The 27,247-nt window shown below is 33.9% G+C and overlaps 2 protein-coding genes across 3 annotated transcripts in view; one reads left to right on the top strand and one right to left on the bottom strand.

Annotated features, from left to right (window-relative positions):
* The window catches only part of LOC136029163 (uncharacterized), a 902,097-nt gene that overhangs the window by 182,735 nt on the left and 692,115 nt on the right, over positions 1-27,247 (top strand). The gene's annotated exons all lie outside the window — the stretch shown is intronic.
* The window catches only part of LOC136029155 (uncharacterized), a 112,267-nt gene that overhangs the window by 66,283 nt on the left and 18,737 nt on the right, over positions 1-27,247 (bottom strand). Inside the window, exon 2 of the mRNA XM_065707253.1 lies at positions 19,245-19,404. Coding sequence (XP_065563325.1) covers positions 19,245-19,404 — 160 coding nt within the window. The remainder of the gene's footprint in view (positions 1-19,244; positions 19,405-27,247) is intronic.

Below are 27,247 nucleotides of genomic sequence, written 5' to 3'. Positions count from 1 at the left end.
TGGTCCAGACTTTATAGAAGCTTAGTTCAAATATCTCAGCTCAGGGATCTCTTTGAGAAGCAATACTTCTTAACACTTCTAGCAATACTTCTAATACTTCATACACGCTCATGCTAATTATCGCCAATACTTATTACATCTTCTGTGCGTAACTGCACAAGGGTCCCGTCCGCAGCTCGATTGTCTAACAGATCTCACATTTTTAGAATCAGAACAAAAACACTAGCTACATCCTTTCATGGCTATATATATATATATATATATATATATATATATATATATATATATATATATATATATATATATATATATATATATATATATATATATATACATAATTATTCTCTCGAGGCTCGTACCATAATTTTATTTCTTTTTTTTTTCACCATATGTTTACATTGCGGGCATTAGAAACAGACCAATGTTAACAATATATCCAGGGTAGTTTAATATTGTTTTAATTGTTCCTTTGCTTTAATTTTTGCAGGGGGTATTCCATGAGACTTCTTTCTTTTTTTTCTTTTTTAAGGACACAGGACTTGAAAAAGTTTGGGAGCCAGTGGCATAATAGCAGTGTTTACACTTTTTTTAATCTCTAATAAAGAACTGAAAAATTCCTAGAAATCCCCATCTTCAGTTCCAAAATCTCTAAAGATCTGCAATTTTCCAATTACTCCCTAAACTGCTTCTTCCTATCTTATTTTAGCAGTACCAGCGAAAGGTAGCATATTTTGACTTCTTAGATTGAAGACTTGCTATCAGTACCATAACAGAATGTCTTGTCATTTCGTTTAAAATGCTTTCTAATCATCAACTAAATACAAATAGCTTCAAATATACTTCAAATAATATCAAGCAAGTAGAAAAGAAAATGTAATACTGTAATGTAGATTACAATATAAGATGTTTAACACATCTTATTATCTTCCTCTGATGTGTTTTCACCATTTTTTGTATGGTGGCTGAAGCTCTAACCCTTCTCATGTGGTGAAGTAACTGATCATTTTCACATTCCGCACTTTCTTGGGTCCTTTTCATTCCATGTTTTGTTTTTAGAATCCCCCGCAAGATTTCTGTTTTTAGTTTATTCTGACGGTCGTTTTTTTTTAATGGATTTATAATGAAACAGTAAGTTTGCGACCAATTTTTCAAAGATTTAGACCAATTATCAAGAGCTCAAAAAGTGCTGAAATTTAAATTTGCGATAGGAGCGATTATTATATTCGTAAAAAACATATAAAAAGGCATCGAGTGGTACGTTCACTTTATTTGTATGTTAAAAATATGAACAACAAAAAATTTACCACTAACCTAAGATAACTATAAATAATTTTGGCATTGAGAAAAAGTAGTAGTATTTTGTCGAAAACGACCAAGAAAACGGCACAGAGAAAACGTAGTACTATTTTGTCGAAAATGACCGATAACTTATGCTTTAATAAAAAATCCGTCATATTTAAGAGCTCAAAAAGTGCTTAAATTTGAATTTGCAATAGAAGCAATTATTATATTCGTAAAGACCATAAAAAAGGAATCAAGTGGCATGTTCACTTTATTGATAAGTCAATTATATATGAACTGCAAATGTTTACCAGGTTAGATAGGTTAGGTTAGGTCAAAAAGTGCTTAGATTCGAATTTGCGATAGAAGCGATTACTATATTCGAAAATAACATAAAAAAGGCATCGAGTGGTGTGTTCACTTTATTGGTAAGTCAATTATATGAGCTGCAAAATATTTATCAAAAAATTTACTATAGTATGAACAACCTCGTCCCTATAAACCTATCAAAAAATATATTATATTATACTTTATTTTTCTGACCTGTAAAAAAAATGACCTGCTATCTACCAAAAAATTTAATGAAAAAACAACCCAAAAATGATAAACCATATGACATCATTAATCAAGAACAGTCCAAGCTTAAATTACGGTTTGAAGCCCACATTTGCATGGAGCTGTTTCAAACAGTTCTTTATTGCCAGCTTGTTGCTTAGGACTTCTGCACATCTCAAAATCTTTGAGCAGTTAAAAATGTTTAAGTAATTGAAGAAGTACTTCTCTGCCATTCTAAGTTCAATTCTTAAGGAAAGAGATCCTGATTCGAAGTATCCTGATTCGAAAAACAACCCAAAAATGATAAACCATATGACTTCATTAATCAAGAATAGTCCAAGCTTAAATTACGGTTTGAAGCCCACATTAGCATGGAACTGTTTCAAACAGTTCTTTGTTGCCAGTTTGTTGCTTAGGACTTCTGCACATCTCAAAATCTTTGAGCAGTTAAAAATGTTTAAGTAATTGAAGAAGTACTTCTCTGTTATTCTAAGTTCAATTCGTAAGGAAAGAGATCCTGATTCGAATTATCCCGCTTCTCTGATAAAAAAAAGATGATGATGATGAACGAATTAAATAAAAATCCCTACAAATTGCCTACAAATCCACGGGAGAGGAAGTATTCCTAGAAGATCTCCAGATCCCCCAAAAAATGTCACCTCTAAAAGTCCCAAAAAACCCCATTTAAGGGAGGAAATCTCCATAGTGGAAACACTGCATAAATGATTCTTTTGAGTAATAGATTTAAATATAGGAGCAGAGCATATAGTAATAGAGAACAAAATAAAATACTTAAGAGGCTTCGTCACTCCCATCAACAGAAATTCACTAGGGGAGAATTAATTTAGGCGGAGAGGTCATAAAGGAATTACAAAGAATAGCAGTAATGACGGAATAAGTATCTTGAAAATGAATTTTGTTCAAAGCGTACTAAATTTTTGCGAATGCCATAGCTAACATCTTAGTGAATTAACTTCAGTACAATCATGTTATACTGTAATCATGTTGTACGTTCCGTTGAAGACACTTGTCTGTTAAACGGAACGCACTCAATAAGTGTAGTTAGATTAATCCTAATGACATATACCAAAACATGAAGATAACATTATACTTTAGAAACAAAATTACGGAAACTACAACAGGAATTATGGAAAGCAGGCAGCACAGAACTCATCATATTAGATACTTAACGTAACCCACTTCAACCTAACTCTATATATTAATAGACCCTCACAAACTCTATACGTTAAATATTTAATAGAAATATACATAAATCATAATTTTCTCACTCAAAATAAGCAAATCATAGCCGACCCAAGAAGGGAAGCCGGTTTCTGTTAGATCTTTTACAGCGTAATTCTTGATTGGGGTTATGTTTAACAAGCAAGTACTCGATCATCATCAAATTGGGAAAAATGGAGGCAAATAGCCAAACTAATGAATTACGAGAAATATGATTCCTTGCGTAGGGAATGTGGACTTTCGTGAGAGACAAGAGTTTTTGAAAGGTTCCAAGCTCGAAGTTACTTCGAATTAAATTTGAAGGAAATACCAATTATTTTGCAATTTACACCTGGAATGCGCCCCTAAGCCCAACCGGTTATCGAGTGCATAAATATAAATACGTTCCCACTCTATACATAATCATTTCGCTCTGTCCGTTCACATAGTTTCAAAATTATTCAACAAAAATTTTCCGTTTCCTGCTTGTTTATTGTGTTGCGAGAGCAACACTTTGGTTTTGTCGTGTTTTTTTTTTTTTTTTTTTGTTCCTTGCACCCCAATTTCAGCTTATTCCTAGAAAGTGGTAAGGGTCTAACCTCTGCGGTTTTTACGGAAAGTGTGGACCTTAGGCCGGATTGATGAATATGACCTTACATTTTGGAAAGCTTCGTAGAACTCTTGCCTGGGGCCAAAAAGGATGGTTTTTGCTTGTCCTTGAGCCAGAGCCTATAGTATGTGAAGTGAAGAGGGGTTGTATAGCCTATGTCAGAGAGGACTATCTGAAGTTATGCAGCCAAGCTTTCGTTTCATCAAACTATGTTTCTGCTTTCGAGTGGAAAGCTCCGTTCTAGCAGGCAAGCAGGCAGGCACCAGTTTCAAATTGAAGATGGACTAAAATCTATAAGTGTTAAATATATGCGACAGTTACCCTGCCCCACAGCCAATATATCTTCTTTGAGTGATAAATAGAAAAATTTAGAGAAGCAAAAAAGCGGCATTTTCCCACGGGTCCGAAAGTGCTGCCGTGATTTCGGCTGAGTTTATCATTCGGTTTTTCGCACTTGGGATTGCGGTAGAGAAATGGTATCAGATGTGCCTCTTAAACTTTAAAAGTTCTCTCATTGCTAAAGAAATTAGAGTTTATCCTTTGCTCCTTTCTAAGTGATGACGTTAGAAAGTTGGCCTACGACAAAAAAGTCAACTTTTGAACTAAGACAGATAGATTTTTTTTTTTCGACGGCAGTCGACAGCTTTTGATGAGCTCATTAAAGTATATGCCATCCATTTTTTGTACAAAAATTCCTTCATGAGATATACCAGTTTGAAAGTTTAAAGGGGTTGACAACTTCAGTAGTAAGGTACACACTGAAACCAAAAATAGGCCGATACCAATTGTGAGACATATAGGGGAGTTTTAAGCAACAGTTGGCTGTTAGCTCATAATCATCCTCGGCAATGAGGGGTTCGCAACTCTTACTAGTTGGTGTACCTATTTTTTGATTCCGTTGTATTTGATGGTAAGACCAATTTGGTTCCAGTGGTAAGACATGTAGGGGACTTGTAAGTAATAATCGGCTGTAAGGCTACAATCATCTTTAGCAATGAGGAGTTTGCAACTTTTGCGAATTGGTGTACCTAGTATGTATTTTAGCATCCTTACAGATTAACAACTTCAGCGTTTAGTCGCAGCGAGGAAACAAAACCAAAGTGTTGCTCTCGCAACACTTTACTCGGCGAAGCCGAGCAAAGGTTGCCGCAACACCTCACGTTGCCCATGCAACGTAGATCTAGTTTTATCTTATTTTTCAGTGCAAAGAAAGAAGTGTGAACACATGTAAAGACGCTTGATTTTACTTGATTATTTGTAGGTAAGAAAACATTATTTACGACATTCAACGGTGAATGTCAGAAATACTCTCCTTGGATTTAGTCAGCATTGTCAGTCTACTTCTATTTAATGCAAGGTTTGATGATGACAATTTAGGTTAGGTTTGGCTAGGATGAGTTAGCTTATGTTTTTAACCCGTTTCTGAGGTTTATAACCAAATTTAACCTAACCTAAACTACAAGAACCTAACCTAACTTTCAGCTTCACTATCATAGCTTGCTTAAGACTGAAAAAGCTGACTCGCAAAGCTAATTGGATCCAAGCAAAGAAAAGGAAATTTCGGACATTCATTGGTGAATGTCGACTTTAACCAGATTTTGGATATATATATATATATATATATATATATATATATATATATATATATATATATATATATATATATATGTATATATATAATATATATATAATATATATATAATATATATATATATATATATATATATATATATATATATATGTATATATATATATAAAAATATATATATATATATGTATATATAATATATATATGTATATAATATATATATATATATATATATATATATATATATATATATATATATATATATATATATATATATATATATATATATATATATATATATATATATATATATATATATATATATATATAATGTAAAGTTTGATGATGACAGGTTAGGTTAGAATAGATTAGGTTTGTTTAGGTGAGGTTAGGATGGGTTAGGTTAGCTTGGATTATGTTTTTAACCCATTTCTTATATTTAGAACCAAATTTAACGTAACGTAACCTAATCTAATCCGACCTAACTTAAACTAACATAATCCAACCTAAACTAACTTTAACTTCTATCATTATAGCTTGCATCAGACTGAAAAGGATGACTCGTAAAGCTAATTAATCAAAGCAGAGGAAAAGGAATTTCGAACATTCACCAGTGAATATCGACATCAGCAATATTTCGGACATTCACGGTAATATATATATATATAAATATATAAAACTCCAAATTCCCAGCTCCAGCAAAAGGGTTTTTCTAACAAAAAAGTAAGTAATAAAGACAAAATTGAGATATAACGCATACCTATTTGAAAATAAAAATCCTAAAAGAAAGATCACTACAGTCGAAGTATTCTGACTACTTCAAGAAGTTTACTTTAAAAGATTAGCAGTTAAATAGTGAATCATTCTCCGAATAAGGAAACAACTCTAAAGCTAGCCAAACATATAGAAAATTGTCATTATGCCTGGGTTATTGAGACCATTTGAAAAAATGGAAATTTAGAGTCGAACGCAGTAGGATTGACTAGGTAAAGAGTAGGTAATGGGTCTTCACGTATTACTTTTTCGGGAGGAGGATACCAGAATTGCTTTTGTCTACAAACTCGGGAAAAGGTTGAATCGCTAAAATCTAGTGTCCTTTCTAGGATTCATTAGGGATCGGAGGAAATACAGAGCCCTTACTCAGCCCTCTCTCCTGTGCCATTACATTCCTTAAATTTTTTAAATATTAATATCACTGCAAATGATCCAAGTAACACGAATGGTCTATTCTTCACGGATACTTTTTAGTAGAAAATGTGAGTATGTTGCACCTTGTTGAAACGAGAACCATGCAAAGAAGTTTCATTTCAAAAAAAGTGACCATTGACCCCTCGTGTTTTCCTCCTACATCATCCAGCACCAACCTTTTAGTAGAAACACGCCTGTTGTATCGTGGTTAAACCAGAATCAAACAAGTATTCTCAATCTCAAGACAAAACTAAGGAAGTCCCAGCCAGCCCAGCGGTTGACTCGGAGAAATAACAAACCAAGTTCAGACTTTTTGAAGAAATGAACTACATACGACATCAGTGCAGAAATGACTAAAAACCATGTAACTGCTCAAAGAGAAGGAGAATGAATATACTTTGTGTTTTTCACCAAGTCAAACAGTTCGTGGTAACGAACTGTAGTAGAAGCGACCCAGCTCAATAGTAAACGAAACTCTAAAAGACGGAATTTTGATACTAAAAGACACATCAAAAGAATCGGATTTTTATGATGACTTCAAATATATAAGTCTAATCAAATTTGGTCAATCCTAACGAAAATCACACCGTCGCTATCAGCGTATCAGATAACCGTACTGTAAAAGTTTCAAGCTCCTATCTACAAAAATGTGGAATTTCGTATTTTTTGCCAGAAGACCGATCACGGGTGGGTGTTTATTTGTTTTCTTGTTCTTGTTTTCTTTTATTTTGTCCGCGGGTGATCGTATCGACCCAGTGGTGCTAGAATGTCGCGAGAGGGCTCATTCTAATGGTAATTAAAAGTTCTAGTGCCCTTTTAAAGTGACCGAAAATATTGGAGGAAACCTAGGCCCCCTCCCACGCTCATTTTTTCCCCAAAGTCAACGGATCAAAACTTTGACTTAGCCATTTTGTCCAGCATAGTCATAAAACCTAATAACAATGTCTTTGGGGACGACTTACTCCCTGACAGTCCAAGGGGCTGCAAGTTACAAAATTTGTGTGAGAAATGTACACGAGTATGGTTATTGAGAAGCGTACAGACGTTTTCAGTGGGATTTTTCGGTTGGTGGGGGGTTGAGGGGAGGGTTACGTGGGAGTATCTTTACATGGAGGAAATTGTCATGGGAGAAGATCATTTCCAAGAAGGGGGTGCAGGATATTCTTGCACTATTTAAAATAAAAACAAAACAACTAAAAAATAAATATGGAAAAGTTTTTTCAACTGAAAGTAAGTAGCAGCATTAAAACTTAAAAAGAACAGAAATTATTACGCATATTTGGGGTTTTTAGTTTTATACGAACGTTTTTATCTTTTTAAGTTGACAAAATTGGAGGACAACTGGGCCTCCTCCCCCACCCTTTTTTCTCAAAATCTTCCGATCGAAACTCAGAGAAGCCATTTAGATAAAATAAAACGAATATGTAAATTTCGTTTTAATTATTCATGTGCGAACAGCCAAAATAAAAAAATGCATTAATTCAAAAACGTTCAGAAATTAAATGAAAAAAACTTGTTTTTTAACTGAAAGTAAGGAGTGACATAAAACTTAGAATGAACAGAAATTACTCCATATATTAAGGGGGCTTTTACCTCCTCAACGTCCCGGTCTTTACGCTGAAGTTTTTTACTGTTTTAAAAAGTAAAGTTGAGAGAAAGAGTCAAACTTTAGCGTAAAGAGCGGGATATTGAGGAGGGAACGGCCCCTTTAATATACGGAGTAATTTCTGTTTGTTTTAAGTTTTGATGTCGCTCCTTACTTTCAGTTAAAAAACTTGTTTTTTTATTTAACCTCAAGAAAGGACGATCTAATAATGCGTATTTGCTTAAAATGGTAAAATTGTCGGTTAAAATAGATTAAAACCAGTCGGTAATTAATTTTCCATAAACTACATTTGCTACATGTATAAGTGTCAGTACTGCTACTACTCTACTACTAACAGCTAACCGTAGCACCAATCCCTCTGAGGCAAACACAGCTACACACGCTCCTCCTCCATCCCAATCTATTTGTTCAAACCTTCCTTCTTTACGCCCTCTCAGGAAGTTCTCATTTCCTTTGAATCTTTTTATGGCACCCTTCCATCCCAACAGCGGACGACCTGCCTTCCATTTAGCCCTAGACGGTTGGCCGAAAAGAAAAATCTTCGGCAATCTGTCGTCCTTCATCCGCAGCCACCTCAACCTTTGTCTCATTATAGCCATAGAAAGCACAATTGAAGCACACTGTTCGTACAACCTACTGTTTGAAATGCGGTCAGTCAGCCAGGTACCCAGAACAATCAGTAAACAGTTTCTCTGAAAAATATCTTGTAAATCTTCATCCGCTCTACGGAGCGCCCATACTTCAGAGCCATATTTGACCACTGTCATCATTGTACCTTCCAATATTCTAATATTGATTTGCAGACTTATCTTCCTGTTCTTTCAAACTTTTTAACTGTGAGAAAACACCATGAGCCTTGGCTATTCTACTGTTAACATCTTCACTGCTCACACCGTCTTTACTAATAGTACTACCAAGGTAAGTGGAGCTGTCGACCTGATCAATTTTTTCGCTATCCAACTTCACCTTCTCATTTTCACTTATTCCAAGCCTTAGTGACCTAAGTTTTCTCAACAATAATTCTAACACGCTGAACTCGCAAAACCTTTAAAACATCATTCATTTTGCTCACACTTTCTTCTAGGATGCTTAAATCATCAGCATAATATAAGTCCAGGAGATATTTTCCTCCCATTTGAGTCCGTGGTCTTCCATTGCCCCTCCTGTGCTCCTTAACACAAAGTCAATTAGAATGATCCAAATAAAAGCGGATAAAATATAGTCCTACTTTACTCCTGATTTAATACAAAACCAACGGCTAACCTTATTTCCTACCTAAACCACAGCAGTGTTATTCCTGTGCATAGAAATAATCACTTTGATTTATTTGACTGGTATACCATACAAGGATAAGACCTTTGCTAAAGCTCTTCCATTAACAGAACCGAAGGCTTGCTCATCATCTATAAAACTGAGGACCAAAGGTGTTTGATAACTCAGTCACTATTCAATTATTGACCTAAGAGTAAAAATGTGGTCTACACACCCTCTACCTTTTCTAAAACCGTACAGTTCTTCCCTTAAAACTTTGTCTAAAGCATATCTCAGTCTAAAAAGTATCATATTACGAAGTAATTTCCCACTTAAAAAGACCAGACTAATGCCTCTATAATTACTACACTCACTCTTATCACCTTTTTTAACAGTGGTTTAATTAAGGTTTTTCTGAAATCGCTAGTTACTTTCCCTTTTTCAAAAAGCATATTCGTAGTCATTAGTAACTTATTTCTAGCCTCAGAGCCACCGTATTTACGAAACTCATTTACGAACTCATCAGAACCTGGGGCTACATCAATTGTTAATCCTTTTAGTGCTGTCGCTAGTACTTCGTCACAAAAAAACCTTCCTTCATATCCAAGGTATCACGATTTTTTTCATTTTCCTCTTTATCTTTTCCATCAACTCTATCTTTGCTTCGCACATTCTCAAAATCTACGGTTCATCTCTTCTGAACTCTTTCCTTATAACTAATGTCGCACCGTTTCTATCTCTAATTAAATAAAAAACAAGTTTTTTCAACTGAAAGTAAGGAGCGACATTAAAACTTAAGATGGACAGAAATTATTCCGCATATGAAAGGAAATGTCCCCCCTCAACGCCTCGCTCTTTACGCAAAAGTTTCACTCTTTCACGCAGCTCTACTTTTTAAAACAAAAAATACCCCTCAATTGTCCATGGCCCTCCCATGGAAAATCCTGTGCCACCTTGAGTCATAGCCCTTCCTGGACTGTGGTTTCTCAGTGGACCAAGGCTCTATCCCTGGCCCGTGAACTCTCATTCCTCTTGGTCCCTCCATGTTTCGTGGTCCCATCCTGCCCCGTACCACTTTCCTGATCCATGGTCTCTACTTAACATTGAGGCCTGGTCTCTCCTTGGCCTGCGACTCACTCACCCGTGGCATTCGATTCTCCGTAGCTCATCACCCCCTGAACTCTGGCCATTTTTATGTTATCTTTAGCATAGCGCTTTGTGTCTCACAATGTTCCTCCCAAGAGATCTGTAGGGTTACGACTAACATAGTAATTTCAAAGATGTGAAAATTGTTCGTTAATATCTAAATCAGGGTCTAAAGACTACATTAGGTATATGAATATGGTTCAAATTCACCTTCAGTGGTCTGGGAGTGGTGTACCGCTAAATTGATTTTATGATAAATTTGTACAGCTATTTTGAGCTGAGAACATCCCGACTATTTTTGGTTCGATCATCGCTTACATTGACTGAAGCAAAGGTGAAACATGAGCTCTAGTTTCGTACTTGTTTGTAGAATTCTTTAGAGAGCAAATAATGTCCTGTAACGGGCCAAACAAATTCATTTGGAAATTGTTGATGCAAAAATGCTATTCGACCAAAGCAGGCATGAACCTCCAAATAAATATTCTTTGTTGGCTAATTTTCCTCTAGGATAATGGAGGACTTCACATCAAATAAATTCAGAGTTGAAGGGTTCCAATGACTTGTAACTAACGCTCGAACTTTACGGTATCTTTGTAGGTTTTTCCTGGATTTTATGCCACAATTTGCTGGCATCGAAGATTGTGATGGTTGCTGATCTTCTAACATAATATTTTCTTGGTACTTATGTACAAAATGGTATGCACCCGAGAAGTAAAGTTAGGTCAATCCTAATAAAACACACCAAAATGTAATGAAAATATAATACTTTAGAAACAAATTTGGGCTATATTTTTGCACGTTAAGGAGGGGAGGGGAAACTATAGCGCTTTTACATGGAAAATGTGTTAGCTACAGTTATTCTGCATATTATGAAGTAAGAATTGTTTTTTAACTTCACGCTTTCCGAATACTTAATCCACCCCCACCCACCCCCAAATATGCAAGTATATAGCCCAAAATATGTAAGTCCAACGTATTCTGTCACCAGTCACTTGCTTCCAACTGAGTGTAAGCTAGTTGTCTCTTAATACAGACAGATAAAACGGGAGTGTTCTCGAGTGTGACCATTACATACACAAGTACCTTTTTTCTTCTGTACTTTCATTTTTGACTCGTCCTAATTCTAACTGTCCTTTAACAGCAAAATTGTTTGTTCTTCAGTGTCACTTTTGACACTCTTGATACTTGCTTTAGCGTACCTGCTAACCCTACAATTCTTTGCTCTTCACTTTCATTTTTGGCAAGTTCTTATTCCTATTGGTGCTTGTAATTCTAGCTGCTGATTATCTTCTAACTGCATACTTTTTTACCCACAGATTTTTCTGTTCTTCATTTTCATTCTTATTTTCATTTTCATTATCATATGTCTTGCAACTGCATATTTTTTTGTCCCCCATTTTTGTTTTAGAGTGGTTGTGAATTTCACAGCCACTTATCTTATAGCTGCATATTTCTATATTCTTCAATTTTCTTTTTAACTTGTTCTAATTGTCGGTTTCAAAAATATTTGAACTATATATTTGTTTGATTTTTATTTTCGTTGATCATTGCTTCAGACATTTTTTCAGTGCCTTTTGTCTTAGTTGCTTGGATTTGTCTTGTCACTTTTGATGGTCTTGGTTGTTCATTATTACCTGTCGTACATTTACGTTTCTCAGGTCATTCTCTTGATTTTGTCACATTTGATGGTCCCGTTTGTCCATTTTGAGCTTATGGTTTTATCCTCTTTTGTTCTTTTATGTACTCTTTTTTGCAACGTTAATTTACGTTTCTGCCCCTTGATATTATGAAACTACTGACAATGCTTTTGAACTTTACATCACCGTATATGGGCATATGAATTTACATATTTCAAAATTTTTGTTCTGCAAATGCTTCTAAAACAGTTTTAATTTCTATTACCCTTGTGTCTTCACTTTCAGTCGAAAGTAATTGCTAAACTATTTAGTCTATACTGATTTATTGTTGATATCATGCACTAATTTATTGGTTTTAGCGTTTAAAATAATCTCTCGCCAGATAAAACGCTTACTGAAATTGTTAGGAACTTTTCATAATTTCGAAAGTGAATTGTGTATTTTGATGGTTGCACAGGTCCCTTTCAAACATGGAGACTGATTAGGCCCAATCGTCCCAACAAGCTTTCTCCGGCCCTAGATATTTTAGTTGGTCATCATATGATTGTCCCTCCTCTCCTTTAAGAGAGTATGTTTGGTTAAGGGTGTTAGTTCCTTTATAGACAAATATTGTACGCTATTCATCAATACTAATAGTGGTTTGGCAGAAAAAAACATGTATATCTTATTTTATAGGTGAAAATGAATTACTTTAAGAAAGTGTACATTTGATAGAGTTATGGCAGAATTGAGCGACCATGAAGAAAAATATCTGAACTACTAAACAAGTACTAATGGAGCAATCATTGTAAACATATGCGTGCGTTGTCATACAATTAAGAGATTGAATTTTTTGAGAGTGCCAAAAGAATTCAAGTGTTAAAACGTCGGATTAAACGTCAGATATGCAAGAGTAACATTGCCAGAAAAACTAGAAATCAAAGATAATGCAAACCTAAAACTAACAGAAATGACAGGCTAGCTTCTTGCTAGAACTTCTTGTAATACGTTGCTGGTTGATAGATCGTTTCATTCTCGTTCTAGTAGTATAACATCAAAAGAAGGCAGGAAGAATAGGGGAATACTTCTGTAGCAATATTAAAAACCGTATTTTGTCTAAATGACGTATGCATAAATAATGAAATAATAGACAATGGAATCGCAAGCAAAGTAAAAAGGGGGTTTGCTGATATTATCTCAAACAAGTATAAGATGAACTGATAAAAGCAAAGCACGTGCGAACGCTATATTATTGATACTGAAGCGCCAGATCTCTGTCCAGGTTCAGTCATTGAACCCAATAACACCAATAATTTTGTGCAATGAACTTGTTGGTGAAACTGCCATTAAATTTAAATTAAACTGCCATTAAATTTAAATTAAATGGAAATGACCCAAAGTAGAACAGTGAATATTCTACTGGCCAAAAAGTAAGAGAAGAGAATAACTGCGCTTTTAATAGAGGAGATGAGGAGTTATTTTAACCAAAACAGCTTCTAAACATCCAAAGTTGCTCCATGATAACACTAATATTTAATGTGATACTGTTTCATTAAAAATATTCTTTTTGCGTTATTATATTAATTTTCCTTATTTTTAGGCTATTTCGAAAAACACCCTTTTAAAAGACTTAGGTTTTGCCATGTCTCAAGCGCCATCCTACGGCTACAAAGTATATCACGAGTAGCTTGTGCAACATGGGCATTTCAGACACATACAAATAAATTGTATCTGATTTTATTACTAATGTTAGATCGTTTTGAGAAACTTAGGTTTCAGTCCTAGGAAATAAGGTACCTTCATACTTCTGTCGCCAATTAATACCTAAAAAGTATATTTCGAGTAACTTCTACACGAAGGAAATTTAAGACGCATACGCTTAAAATTATTATGTTTTTATTAATATTTTTAGATCACTTTTAGAGACTTAGATTTTAATCTTAAGAAATAAGATAACTTCACGTCACAAGCGGCATCTTATGGCTAAAAAGTATATATCAAGCAAACTTGTGGACCATGGGCGTTTCAGACAATTGAACCACCGACATTGTTAGGCACATTTTTAGTGTAAAATAATATTTTTCTTGAGATTCGCCTTTCATGTCTGTCCACTTGTTGAAAGACATTTTGTAGTTTTTAACCTCATTAATACTCTCTTCATTTATACAATGGCTGAAATCGTCCTCAAAGCGTTCCACTGGTGAAAGGCTGAGGTTATTAGGGTCAACTTGTGGGGCTTAGCCATTTTTCCTTGGTTGAACTACTAAAGAAAACTGTTTACAACGAAGAAAATTTTAAACAATTAAGAAAACACAATATGCGAACAGCATTTTCTAAGAGCCAGAAACATGTCAACAGAAAGTTGAAAAAAACAGAAACACATTAATTTTTTTCAAGAAGTTAAAACACACTTAAAAAATTCTCCAAAAGTCAGAAACACGTGAACAGAATTTCAAAATGTCAGAAACATATGGGAGGAACTTGAAAAAATAAAAAACGAACGAAGAAAAAAAAACTTTCAAAATTTTTAATAAGTCAGAATGACAAACAGCATTTTCAAAAAGACTGAAACGCGTTAAAAGGAAGTTGAAAAAATCGAGAAATAATACTAACGGAATTTTCAAAAGTAAGCAACATGCGAACAAAACTTGAAAAAAGTCAGAGACATGGGACCACAGCTTTCAAAAGTAAGAAACAAGCAAACAGAATTTTCAATGTCAGAAACATATAGAAACTTGAAAAGGCCAAAAACACACGAGCAGAATTTTTGAATTACACAAATATTGTTTTCAAAAAGTCAGTAAAAATATGTGAATATAACAAAATAATGAAGAGAATTCGCAAAAAGTCAAAGAAGCGAACAAAACTTTCAAAAACTTAAAAACACGCAAAATATATTTTTAAAAAGTTATAAAAATGAAAACAGAAATTTGAACTCAGATTCACACGAAGAATTTTCAAAATGCGAGCAAATTTATGAAATTTTCAACATATCAGAAATATATGAATAGAATTTCCAAAAAATGAGAAACACACGAAACGAATTACGAAAAAGCCAGAAACACATGAAAAGAAATTTGAGAAATTGAGAAACAAGCGACCAGAATCTACAAAAGTCAGAAACATCCGAACAGAATTTTCAGAAAAGTCAGATAAGTGAAGAGAAGCATGAGAAAGTTAGAAACACGGGGAATTTTAAAAAGTAAGAAACAAGTAAATATAATTTTCAAAAATCAGATACATGCAAAGAGAAACTTGAAAAGTCAAAAGAATGCCAAAAGAATTTTCTAAAAGTCAGACTAACATAAGCTAGCTGTCAAATATTTTGACCTAGGTAACAAATCCCCATGTTAGATTTTGATACATCCAAACAGAGTTTACAAAAAATCAGAAAAATACGTGAACATAATGAAACGGCGGAGAAAAAATATCAAAAAGTAAGAAGATGTCTTGAAAAATAAATAAAGCCAGAAACACCCGAATAGAATTTTCAAATTGTTTGAAACATATGAGCAGAAACTTGAAAAAGTCAGAAGCAAACGAAGAAAATTTTCAAAAAATTCTAAACGCATTCAAAATTTTGAAGAAGTCAAAGAGAGAACAAAGAGAACAAAATTTTCGATATGTCAGTAACACGGAAACTAAATTTTCAAAAAGACTGAAACGCGTGAAAAGAAAGTTGAAAAAATTGAGAAAATGATACTAACGGAATTTTCGAAAAATAAGAAACATGCGAAAAAACTGGAAAAAAAGTCAGAGACACGGGATCAAAGCTTTCAAAAAGTAAGAAACAAGCAATCGGAATTTTCAAAGCCAGAAACATTTAGAAACTTGAAAAGGTAAAAAACACACGAACAGAATTTTCAGTCAGATTAGACTGAGTTAGCGGTTAACTATTTTAACCTAGGTTACATATCCTTATGTTATCTTTTGAGGCACGCAAATATTGTTGTAAAAAAGTCAGGAAAAACACGTGAATATAACGAAATGGTGAATAGGATTTGCAAAAATTCAAAACAAGGTAAAATTTTTTTTAAAAACTGAGAAACACACAAAATTTAAAAAGGTGAGAAACATGAAAACAAAAATTTGATCTCAGAATCACAAAAAATTTTCAGACTGTGAAAAAATTTACTAAATTTTCAACAAGTCAGAAATATATGAATAGAATTTCCAAAAAAGAGAAACACGAAAAGAAATACGAAAAGCCAGAAACACGTGATGTTTTTTTAGAAATTGAGAAACAAGTGACCAGAGTCTACAAAATTTAGAAATATACGAACAAAATTTTCAAAACTATGAAACACGTGAACAGAAGCTTCAGAAAGTTAGAAACACGGGGAACTTCTAAACGTAAGAAACAAGCAAATAGAATTTTCAAATTCAGAAACATACGAACAGAAACCTTAAAAATTCAAAAGCATGCAAAAACGTTTTTTAAAGTCAGATTAACCTAAGCTAATTGTCAACTATTTTGATCTAGGTAACATCAAATCTAATTAAAATCTAATTAAATTAATCTAGCAATTAAATATTATATTTTTAAGATTAATTAAATTAATCTTAAATTAAATCTAATTAATTTAATAAATCTAGTTAAAAAACGGGCTATTTGTCTGAAAAGTAAAATTGCGGCTATGGGGGGCAGAGCCCTCAGAGCCACAATATGACTTTTCATATCATTTCTTGATTGGATTGGGTTGGATAATATAAATGGTAAAAATTTGGTATTTTTAGTTGTTAATATTATTTTATTCTACTGTTTGTCCTGTTTCATTTCACACCTCATTTAGGAATTTCTGACCATTGTTTAGTTTTAGAATAAGTAAACTAATTTTTTTTTAAATAATCTAAAAAAATAATCATTTTGAAAAATAAAAATTTAATAAATAAAATATACACAAAATAATACAGTAAATTTAAAAAATACCTAGGTCATTATTTTTTTAAACCTAGATTTTGATCTTAATTTTCTGATATCTATTTCTTGCACATTTAAGTGCACTTTTCTCTGGAACCATGAAAAATATTTCAATGAACTTTTTTTAGATTAAGGAACGTACTGTAGGAAACATTTTAAACACAGGAAATTCTCATATATTATTTTATTTTATTGCAATGATTCTTAGAAAGTTTTCGAAGAAATTATCTAGTTTCCACGATAACAAAGTGATGAATTAATAAACGTAAAAATAACTTCCAATACTGTTGTGCTTTAAGGTTTGCTATAATATGACAAACAAATTAAAACACTTTTTATTGATATGTCTCGGATGGATTCAGAGAAAAGTGTACCTAAATTAAACAAATATAAATCTCGAATTATTTAAATTAAGGTCTAGGTTTTGAAAAGAATAATGTCCGAGGTGTTTTTAAAACCTAATTATATTGGGTACTATTTATTTTTCTACTCAAAGAAATTATTATAAAAAATAACAATGGTCTGAAATTCATAAATGAGGTGCCTAATGAAACAGGACATACAGCAGAATAAAATAATATTAAAAACTTCAAATCTTAAACTTTACCATAAATATTATCCGACCCCCATAAAGAGTGTACCATTGCAGCCTCCATGACAAAAGAAATCCTTAAATGTATGATTAAAATACTCCTTTTGAAAGACTCCTCTCCCAACCTCCATTAACAAATGAAAAAAAAGCTGAGTTTAAAAAAACATGTACAGTAAAAAAAAAAAAATGTTATTGAAACTGATAGCTTATTAACGAACAATGGTAAACACTATTTATGTTTATCCATATAGCCAAAATAAATTGTGATATCGTATTTTCAGAAGTTTTGAAAATGAGCTCGAAACCCTAGTTTGTCATGTTTTTTTTCGTTCTTCTTCTCCAGCGCAAACGTGGAACTAGGACAAAATAGCAGCGTCGAAATATGTAGCCAAGAGAAGTTTTGCAATTAGACTTTAATCCCCCCCCCCTTTCAAGGTGTGCATCCACATGTCACTCATTTTTGACGTCGCACATAGGCCATCATTTTTGGGCAGGAGATAACAACATTCCCTTTCTGAATTCAGAGTATTTTCCAATTTTAAAGTTGTTTTTCCATAATAATATGATTATGATGATAAGCTCTATTAAGCGTTGAGGTTCATGAAGCAAAAATAGTGGAAATAATGTTTCTTATGAAAAGTTCAAAATTCTGTGCAGTATTGCGGCAGAAAAATCGTAACAATAATAACACGAATTGCTGTAAATTACGTTGACGATTCATCAAAATTGCTCTAATGTCCTTCAGTTTGCCTAAATTTCTATCTCTTTATTTTCATATAAAACAATAATTCATAAGTAGTTGAGTTTTTTTTATCTGCAACTCCTTGAAGATAACGGTTATAATACACTTTTTGGACTCTTTACGTCACAAAATTGCAAAAAAAATTGTCAAAATTTAAAGAGAGGTGAGAAGTAAAACCTACATTTAATGCCCTATTTTAACAAAAACCCAAGTTAAATTTTTTAGCCTCTACACAAAGTTAGACAAAGATGATTTGCAAGGTAAATTCTATATGTTTCAAAAAACTTAAAATAATCAAAAGTTAACTTAAAAAAAATCTTGTTTTTCTGATGGAAGTAAAGTGCGAAATTGAAATTTAAAATAAATAAAAACTATTGGTTGGCAGTTTATTCAACATATATATGTAAAACTAGTTCAATTAAACTGACTCGAGATATTTTTCTATATTCGATGAATCATAATGAACTAGCGCTTTGCTGAAAACACGATATCGACTCAATAAAACAGGATTGAGAATACCAAAGTCCTCAACAAGCCTGCAGAAAAAAAAATTATAAGGCTCTCAATAATCTTTCACTGACCAGGAAATTATTTAACTTTAGTAGCCATATATGATTTTAATTCTTTGGAAGAAAACTCGACCTAGCTCAGTTTCCCGAAAGCGCTTGTTTTTCAGAATTCTGCGACTATAGGGATATATAACGAATCAATTTATTTGGACCTGTTTTATAGAGACTGCAGAAAATGTAAAACAATAATTTATGTTCATGTTAAGTTTCAACTTGGTTTTTTACCTCAATCAGAAATAACTTTTTTTTAATTATTGCCACAAAGTCATCTATTTGTTCCTTCAGATGAAGGTTCAGTATATGCACAAATCTAAGATCGTGTTATAAAATTTGACATAATTAAAAAAAGAAAACTTACATATTCATATGACAAACTACACAAGACCAATCGTTCGCTTTAATTCCAGGTCTTCTACAATTTTTACAAACTTTCAAACCACAAGATTTGCAAGACGAGCCTCTATTTATAAGTCTGCCAAGTTCAGCACGACATCTCGAGCAACTTCGAATGTTTTGAGCTGAAAGAGAACAGAATTGTATTTTGGTAAGAGCAATAGCTCGTACCAAATCATTGCAGCTTTGAACTTTAAAAGTTCCTTAGACATAGAATAAACATTAAAGAAAACGAAAGCAAAAGAAGTGAAGTGTATATTCTGAAATACCAATACTAAAGCTGTTCCTTAGGATCAACTAGAAGTAGATGCAACTGGATTCACTCAAACGGCATTGCCATCTCACAATTCACGAACTACCACAGAAAATTTATTTAATTGTACATTTCATGTGTAAATTGTAGCGGGGCATGTTATGAAAATGATAGCATCCACAGTTATTTGGATCTATATAATGGAACCAATGTAATTAGTACAAGGGCGCATCCAGTATTTTTTTCAGGGGGGGGGGGGGATTTAGAAAAAACTTAAAAATGCATTAAGAAAAATTTATATATATTTTTTTACGTTTTTAAGAGCTAGGCGAAAATTTCGAGGGTGAGGTTGTTCAAATCCTCGACCCTCTCAATATTGCCTTGACTGTATGATATTCTTCAGAAGTAAATTCAACTTGATGTTGCCCACTCGTCTGACAAATGGAATTGTCTACCCGTCTGTCTTTTTTAACTAAAAGAAAGTTGAATTCCTTATATTCGAAGCTTAAAATCCAATTAATAGTTTGTTGTGTTCCTACAAATTGTTTAACGTCAATTTGAATTTTATTAATCTGAAGGATTAAAGATCAGGAAAATTTCTTAAGCAAGAATTCACTAAATCAACCTTGTAGTCTAGTGACTGAAAAATTATAGTCATTTGCCGATAATATTGCATCGATCACTAGTCCACCGCAAAACACCGAAATATTGACAAATCAAAAAAAAACTTGAATGATGAAAAAGCAGTTATTTTTGGTTTGAAAGGAGAATAATGGTAAATGAAATTTTAAAATTAAGTTTAATACTGAAGAACTCAAAATCAATGACAAAATAAACTATTTTTAATTTATTTTCGGCGAGTAATAGAAGTTTAAATAATCTTGTTAGTAAGGTAATTAACGGAGACAAAGTGGTCATGTCAGCAATTTTTAGAACTTCAACGATTACGAGAATTATAACCTAAAATTACATAAAAGAACAGTCAGTACATAATCCAGCGACAGAATATAGAACAGAGATTTAGGATGAAAAGCGGCTCAACAGAAACAGCTGCAGTATCATCGCAGACTGAGTTGACTACATCAGACAACTCACCACAAGTTTCGAAGGGCGATACAGTTACGGAGACAGGCATGTAAGAATTGCATATGAATAGATGTTAAAAATGGTTTGAAAACTCCGAGGCCATCTCAAATTAAGTTATTGGGAGAAAGAGCAGGAATGCCTTACCTATCGGAACGATGGTCTTTGTTTCTCGTGATTTACCTGCAATTTTAAGAATTCAGGTACGATTTATTTTAGAAGATTAAGAAATTCAGTGTTGGCAGGGCTGGTTAGCAAATCTACGACATTGAAACTTCGTTTTCTGAGCAATTTCAAACTTAGAATCATATTTTCTTAGCCAGAGGGGACAATCAAAGCATAAAATTACCATTGAATTAGGGTGAAACATGTGTAAGTAAGGTGGTTAATGAAAACAAAATTAGATCAACATATGCTTTAAATGCAAGTTAACATCAAAACTACCAAAGTTAAATGTGATTGATGGAAAGATATGTGTGAAACCACAGATGTCAGTTGCTTTAACGCACATTTCTAAGTTGCACGTGCTAAGAAACCGGGCAATAGGAATTTGTATGAACTAGTAGACTCTAATTAGCATCGGGATCTCTGAGTCTGTATAGTAAAGTGAAAGAAACGTGGGGGGAATAAGTTTATTTTAAGTTGAGGTTGAAAGAAAAATAAATAAAATAGATTTTGAATTTAAGGAGAGGGTCGATTGATATTGGGGAAAGAGAAAAGGAATTTAAGGGGTTATGGTGCTACCCCAGTCCCTTGTGCGATATGTGGGGAAGACGATGAAGGAATTTTTAGTTTTTGGGGGAGTAAGGAATTGGTGGATCTGATAAATTAGTGTTTTTCCTTAGTATTGACAGATATAAGGTGGGTGGAACAGATTGAAGGATCACGAGTTAAAATGGCATTAAGGAATCTGGCTAAGTATGTTGAAATGGGGCCGATACATCTTGAAAGATGTATCTTTTTATAAATAATTTCGTGCAGATTCATATATAAGTTCGTTTTTATGCCACGAGGTATTTAACAAGTGACATATAGAGATCGCAATTTCTGTCGGTCTGTCCAGCTTTTGCTAGTTTGGCCACTTTTAGATAAGCTAGGTTGATGAAATATGGTTGATTTTAAATCCCGACCGGATCCAGTGACATTGGGGGGAGGTGGAGGGGGAAACCTGAAATCTTGGAAAACGCTTAGAGTTGAGGGATCGGGATGAAACTTGGTGGAGAAAATACGCACAAGTCATTGGTACATGATTGACATAACCAGGACGGATCTGCTCTCTTTGGGAGTGTTGGGGGGATGGTTAATTCAGAAAAATTAGAAAAAATGAGGTATTTTTAACTTACGAAGGAGTGACCGGATCTTGATAAAATTTGATAATTAGAAGGACCTAGTAACTCAGATCTCTTATTTTAAATCCCGACTAGATCTAGTTTCATTGAGGGGAGTTGGGGGGGGAGCCGGAAATCTTGGAAAATGCTTAGAGTGGAGGGATCAGGATGAAACTTGGTGAAAAAATAAGTACACTTCCTAGATACGTGATTGACATAAACGAAACGGTTCCACTTTCTTTGGGGGAGTTGGGGGGGGGGGTTAATTCAGAAAAATTAGGAAAAATGAGTTATTTTTTAACTTACGAACGAGTGATCAGATCTTAATGAAATTTGAAATTTAGAGGGATTTTGTGCAACCAGATCTGGTGATACTGGGGGGAATTGTAGAGGGAAACCGTAAATCTTGGAAAACGTGAAAATTGAGGTATCTTTATCTTACGAATATGAGATAGGATCTTAATGAAACTTGATATACGAAAAGATCTTATGTCTCAGATATGCCATTTTCAATTCGAATCGGATCCGAGGAGATGGGGGGTGGAGGGGGGAAACAGAAATATTGGAAGCCGGAAATCTTGGCAAACGCTTAGAGTGGAGAGATGGGGATGAAACTTGGTGGGAAGACTAAGCACAAGTTCTAGATATGTGATTGACATAACTAGACGCGATCCGCTATTTTCAGGGTAGTTGGGGGGGATTTCCAGTGCTTTGGCGAGTTTGGTGCTTCTGAACGTGCTAGGACGATGAAAATTGGTAGGCGTGTCAGGGACCTGCACAAAGTATCTTGATAACAGTCGTTTCCACGAGTCGCCCATCTGGGAGGCTGGAGGGAAAGGAAAAATTGAAAAAATCAAGTATTTTTAACTTACGAATGGTTGATCGGATCTTAATGAAACTTGATATTTAGGAGGAACTCATGTCTCAGAACTCATATTCTAAATTTCGACAATATCTGGTGATATTGGGGGGAGTTGGAGGGGGAAATGGAAATCTTTGAAAACGCTTAGAGTGGAGATATCAGGATCAAATTTTGTGGGATAAATAAGCACAAGTCGTAGATACGTGATTGACATAACCGGACTAAATCTAGTCTTTTTGGGGGGGTTGGGGGTTAATTCGAAAAAAATCGATTAATTAGGTATTTTTAACTTACGAACGGGTGACCCGGACCTTAAATAAATATGGTATTTAGAAGGGACTCTTGTCTCAGAGCTCGAATTTTAATTGCCGACCAGATCTGGTAAAATTGGGGGGAGTTGGATGGGGAAACTGGAAATCTTGGAAAGCGCTTAGATCGGGATGAAACTTGGCGGGTAGAATAAGCAAATGTTGTAGATACGTGATTGACGTAACCGGACTAGATCCGCTCTCTTTGGAGGAGCTAGGGGGGTCCAGTGCTTTAGCGAGTTCGGTTGTTTTAGACGTGCTAGGACGATGAAAATTGGTAGGCGTGTCAGGGACCTGAACAAATTGACTTTATAAAATCGTTTTCCTCGATTCGACCATCTGGGATGCTGAAGGGAGAGGAAAATAGCTATTTTTAACTTATGAATGGGTAATCGGATCTTAATGAATTTTTATATTTAGAAGGACTCATGTCTCAGAGCTCTTATTTTAAATCCCAACCGGCATTAAGCCTATGATTTTCCTTTTAAATCAATCTATTGACTCTTAGAATTTTGTTAGAGCTCATGCCGTATAAGCTCTTGGCTCTTCCGACCTCGTCACAAGTGCCATATGAGCTATTAGGTTTTGTTTCTTTGAAATTTATTCGTCTATTCCTCATTGTTTTTTTTTCTGTTTTGTTTGTTTTTTACGTACATACATACATCTCTTCGTTAGAAAAAGATACGGTACAAATCAATAGCACTTCACTACTATTGGGTATTTCTCATTTTGATTTGTTTTGTTAGTGATTGCCTTGTTTTGTAAACATTTATTTTTTGTGTACATGGACCTGGTTTTGAAATACACTGATATATTTATCTTTTCTTTCAAGTTGTCAGACTCCAGGATTTTTTTTATATATATATAATTAGAGGCATTCTTAACATTTTTTCGTTGTCTTTCTCTAAAGATTCACATATGTATGATAATTTTTTGTTTTTTTTTTGTTTTGTTGATTTGTTTTTGAAGAGCAGTCTTAAACACGAATAGAACAATCCTGGAAAACTAGAGCCTAAGAACAAGAACTAGTTTATAAATCCCTCTTTCGATGTTTTACTAAATAAGTGCAATTATTTAAGATAGTCGATAAAGCCATGTCCCATGTTCCACCTTTATAAGCCTTGTTCTTCCGATTATATAATAATGGAATTGTCTTCAACAGCGACACCATTGTTTTTAAATAAAGAATGAAAAGTAAATTCATTAAAGTTAATAGGTTTAACATAAGGAATCGAGAATATCTTAACTAAAGTACACCTCTTTCTCGAGCATTTTTAATTAAGAAGAAACCAAACCGTTGATATTATCTAGGTAATAAAGGAAAAGGAAGCAACAGAATCCATTCTTTTTTTGTTCACATGTTAAGTTAAATCATCAACTACGAAAAAAAAAACAGTATTACTTGCAATAACAAGTTTAAGCTACGTTCAATTAGCCTAACTTATTGCTCTTTAAGATAAAGGTTTAGCTTTGATCAGCATCAAATTAGTGATAGGCTATTATCAAGAAAATAACTGTTGAAACAATAGTTTCAATTAATTATTTCAATTTTGTAAGTAGTAGCAAGATGGCGTCATTAAAGAAAACCTATCTTCAACGCAATTAGCATCTTGACTAAATGAAAAGGAACCAATGGTTCTTTTCTTATTATGTGCATACCCTAATGTCTAGTTTTAACTTTATTTGGCGCATTTATTGCATTGATGAGAAGATGCAAAACAACCGGAAGGCATATGATGACACAAGTACTAAAAAAAAAAAAAAAAAAAAAAAAAAAAAAAAAAAAAAAAAAAAATCGGACTTGAGACAAGATTTCAAGGCTGTTTCTTCTGGCACAGGCAGTTGTTTTCGGTCCTCTTTAGTTGCTGGATAACGTTCATTATTAATTTTGCTGGTAGAAAATGAACAAAAATATGTTTTTTAACTTAAGAGTAAAAAACTGAAAAAGGGAAAAACAATGAGAAAAGTCCCTAAATACACTGATTCCATTCCTAAATACAACACTTTATTCCTTCAATCCCTTATCAGTCTATAAGCTTAAAGTTGTTAGGGTCTACTGAAACTTGTCGAATGCAGCAAAACATTACTAGATTTGTAAGTTCTATATTTAACCACAAGTAAAATAAAGACATAACAAAGAAAAGGGTAGATCTCGAACAAATTGTAACAAAAATTGTTTTTATATAGAAAATTATTTTTATATAGAAAATCATGCTTATTATCATTTCCAAAATCGGCATCGCTACTAATAGGCAAAATGGATCAAATTCACCCTTAAAGGGCAGATGAGGGGGCAAAAGCCTAGATGTTCATTTCCGATAAATAATGAAAAAGGATGTCTTCTATGGGGTTATTGGGTTCGTAGATTAAGAAACTCATGTAAAAATCATCTTTCATCAGTATAACAAGGTTATTTTTTGAAATTTCTCTTTAGTGTTCTAAGTGGGAGGGGTTATCTCCGAAAAACAAGGATATATCTTATTTTAGCGAGAAGCAGTGTCCTTTCTAGGGTTTTCTTGATCATAGATAACATAAAACAGAAAGAAAAGACTTGGAACCAACAAAAACTGGCACTATTGAGTGGCAAAAACAAAAAACAGAATTCGTATAATATACACATACACTCACAGAGAGAGATACACACACACACACAAACTTTTCTGTGAGTACTGGGATTAGTAACTGGTAACAGATTTTGTTGCCATGCCTGTTAAGTCTGCCCTGAAAGTGCAAGGGAGGAGGGCAAAAAGAATACAAATCATGAAAATTTGTTGGAAGAAATAACTGTTTGGAGGTATTGGTTTCATAAAAAATGGAAATGAATATCTAAAATACTTTCGAATAAATTTAGCAAGTATCACCAGCTTCATGTTTGTCCTGAATCTAGGTAATGTTTGTTTGTCTTGAAAAAAGATTGCTTTGAAACTAGAAGGGTCCCATCTTCTTATGAAATTTCTCTGTTGCATAGGACATATCTAGCAAGGATCAAGCTTGAAAGAAGTCCTTAGAATCACTTATGCTAACAAACAGTACCTCAAATATTGACGGAGAAAGCAGTTTATAACGATAAATCAATTGCAAGCTAATGACTAATCGACGATAGCTAAGCTTGGAAGATGTCTGTGCAGATCAAGTATTAAAAAATCTTGAACTTGTATTTGACAAGCAGAAGGAAAAACTTTCAGTCGACGGAAACAGAACAGTCAAGCTTTGGATGCAGTACCTCAATATGGTTGGCATAATTCAGAGGTTCCTAAGGACTGATAGGTTCGTTCTGTGGGAAGAATATCAGCACGTGGTAAAAAGCATGCTTCTCTGCCTCGCAGCAGTAGGCCATAACCAGTAAGTAAAGACTGCAAGAATCTTCCTTCAAAAGTGGACAAGCCATTCCTTTGTTACCCAGAAATTTACAGATCTTTTTGCAATGATGGCCTTCATTTGATAAAGCGCTTAGAAAGGCAATGGGCTGGGTTGTCATCTGATTTGGTTATAGAAAAGGAATTCACGAGGATTGATAAAACATCCGGAGGCCTTACTAGTGGAGTCAGAATGACATAATTTCAGCTAAATCTTTGGGATATGTACCGTCCTGCTTGTACTGAAGTAAACTATCTCAGGCAGGAACTTACAAGAAAGAAATATTGGACTAGTGAACAACACAAGGAGATGGGGTTCTCAAGGCAAAATAGTGACCAGGAAGACACACTGCTTGTCATAGAAATACTTGAAAAGTCAAATCAAGCCTGATCTTGCAAAGCTTTATTTGAAGCTTGTAGACGTAGATAACTTGCGCTCAAATAAAAGAGAACTACTAAGACCCCATCTTCACGTTTTGGAGGGAGAAGCTCTTCTTCATAGACTTCAGTGGAACATTGAAAGTAGCTTTTCAATGATATTCGGCCAATGTCGGTTGTTATAAAAATGCGGTACCCTCACCCTACACTGGTTTTTGAAAGATATTATGGAGGACTTGCAACAAAAGACCAGGTACAAAGCAAACATGTGAAGTTTAATGGAAGAGAGATACAGTTTACTGCAGATACATATCTTCAAAGGCCCAAGGACCAATTTTAAAAATAAAATGAGGCGAGGTTCATATGCATGCTCGCTGAAAGCTTATGTGAAAAGGAAATA

The sequence above is a fragment of the Artemia franciscana genome, chromosome 1, assembly GCF_032884065.1.
Source record: "Artemia franciscana chromosome 1, ASM3288406v1, whole genome shotgun sequence".
NCBI classification, from domain to species: Eukaryota; Metazoa; Arthropoda; class Branchiopoda; order Anostraca; family Artemiidae; genus Artemia; species Artemia franciscana.
This window is presented reverse-complemented; position numbering and strand designations above follow the sequence as displayed.